At 44.0% G+C, this 1,843-nt stretch overlaps 2 protein-coding genes across 3 annotated transcripts in view; one reads left to right on the top strand and one right to left on the bottom strand.

Annotated features, from left to right (window-relative positions):
• LOC147818927 (LIM domain kinase 1-like) overlaps window positions 1–1,701 on the bottom strand; it is a 1,918-nt gene extending 217 nt beyond the window's left edge. Inside the window, exons 1-4 of the mRNA XM_087174918.1 lie at window positions 1,669–1,701; window positions 1,106–1,277; window positions 888–943; window positions 4–150 (exon numbers count right to left, since the gene is read on the bottom strand). Coding sequence (XP_087031044.1) covers window positions 4–150; window positions 888–943; window positions 1,106–1,277; window positions 1,669–1,701 — 408 coding nt within the window. The remainder of the gene's footprint in view (window positions 1–3; window positions 151–887; window positions 944–1,105; window positions 1,278–1,668) is intronic.
• The window catches only part of bloc1s5 (biogenesis of lysosomal organelles complex-1, subunit 5, muted), a 7,052-nt gene that overhangs the window by 1,146 nt on the left and 4,063 nt on the right, over window positions 1–1,843 (top strand). The gene's annotated exons all lie outside the window — the stretch shown is intronic.

The following is a 1,843-nucleotide window of genomic DNA, read 5'->3' as shown; positions in this document are numbered from 1 at the left end:
TGCATCAAGGTCACAGCACACAGCAGCCATGGGGAAGAAGGCAGGGGGACAATCTGGGGGACAGTAGTGCTCCAGGAAACCAGACACGTTCAATCCAAAGTCCATCGCCCTGGGGAGGTAGTCTGGGTCTGCGTTCACCCTGCCGATTATCTGGAGGGGGCAAGACAACCAAAGAGACAAAGAGTAAGAAGAATTAAAGATGGAGGAGTCATAGGAGGGTTCTCTGAAGGGAGTCCTCCAGTGCTGATCTGTTGAAAACAAGTAAACCCTTCAAACTGAAGCTGATCGTTCCCAACATACCACAACTACTGTGTGCCTGCCTGTCAGAAGCCACATCAAGACAACTTTGTTTTTCTGCTCTCTCTAATCCCTGCACTATTCACTGGCTAATGGTGTCCATCTGGGGAGGTCATAATCTGGGACTGAACTAAACTGGATGGTGTGACTCCAGGCCTAAAGCCTACCATACTTCGAGGTTGGTATTTTCTTACAGGGAGTAAGCGTCTTTTACTTTCCAGGGCTCTGGAAAGCTCCTCCAGAAATATGGAAAATCATACTCATAAAATGAACTGAATACTGTAGAAAACACTTGCAAAATTATAGCTGAATTTTAACATTGGCCTTATTAAGTGCGTAGTAAAACTGCAGGAACATCTTAGACTCCAGAAGGTTTTAAAGGGGTTTAAAGTATTTAATGTTAAGTGACAAGGAAAGTGACTTTTGTAAGTGACAGTTCAACATACTACTAAGGAAAAAACAGCTTGTTTTATAATTTTTGCACATTTATTCCAAATTAAGACTGTAAAAACTTTTGTGAAATCATTTTTTAAATAACCTCTCTGAAATCCTAGGTGTTTAACTACTGCAGAGAGCGGAGGGTCACTTACCTCGCAGAGCATGATACCAAAGGAAAAGATGTCTACTCTCTCATCGTAGCTCTTCCCTGAGAACGAAAAAGGACAAATGTTATCAGTATTTAGGAGGAATGCCATATACGTTCAACAACTGCAGCACTGCAGTGACTGCAGTTTTCTTTAGATATCTCAAGAAGGGGCAAATAGGTATACTGAATACATCTATATCAAAGTGTCCCAGTAGATCATACCATGGATCATCTCAGGAGCCATCCAGTAGGGGTTTCCCACCACAGTGTACCTCTTCCTGCGGTCGGGCTTCGTCTTCAGACCTGACAGTTTACCCTGCGACAACTTCTCCTCATGCTTGTCATCAATCATGAGCCGAGCCAGCCCGAAGTCTGCCACCACCACAGTGTTGTTCTATACAAAGAAAATTATCATAAAAAGTTAATGTTGTACTGCGAGAGAGTGGCAAGAGAGACAAAAGCTTCAAGCAGTGTTTACAACACCAGGTTAGAAAGCTTGAAATTCAGCTCCAAGCTTCCAATTTCTCTTAGTGTAGAAAAACTTCAGGTGTGAGCTCTACAATGCAAACCGTTTGTTTTCATGTGACACGACTACAATGATCTTTCTGTTTGAATAGCGTGAGGGGGATGTTTCCGCTGCAAGTTACTCATGTGGAGTGTGTTTGAGGAAGGTTTAGTCTCTTATAGCTACTGCTAACAAAGCTCTCCTTTATTTTTGTATCTGAACTGCCCCAGAAAAGGACAGGTGCACTTTGTTAAATCCTCTAAGAAAGCATACTGTATACAGGGGTGGACTGGCCATCTGGCATACCGGGCATCGTCCCGGTGGGCCGTTGACCCAATGTGGGCCGGTCCGGTCCGCTATGTTATTTTGTTTTGTTTTTTTCCTCTAAATTCCCTCCATTTGGGCCGGCCGATTGGCTGCAGAGGGCTAGCAGTGTGTTGCCAGCATCGACACAT

The sequence above is a fragment of the Seriola lalandi genome, unplaced genomic scaffold (genome assembly GCF_002814215.2).
Source record: "Seriola lalandi dorsalis isolate HSWRI2012SDOR001 ecotype SW California unplaced genomic scaffold, Sedor1 jcf7180002054395, whole genome shotgun sequence".
NCBI classification, from domain to species: domain Eukaryota; kingdom Metazoa; phylum Chordata; class Actinopteri; order Carangiformes; family Carangidae; genus Seriola; species Seriola lalandi.
This window is presented reverse-complemented; position numbering and strand designations above follow the sequence as displayed.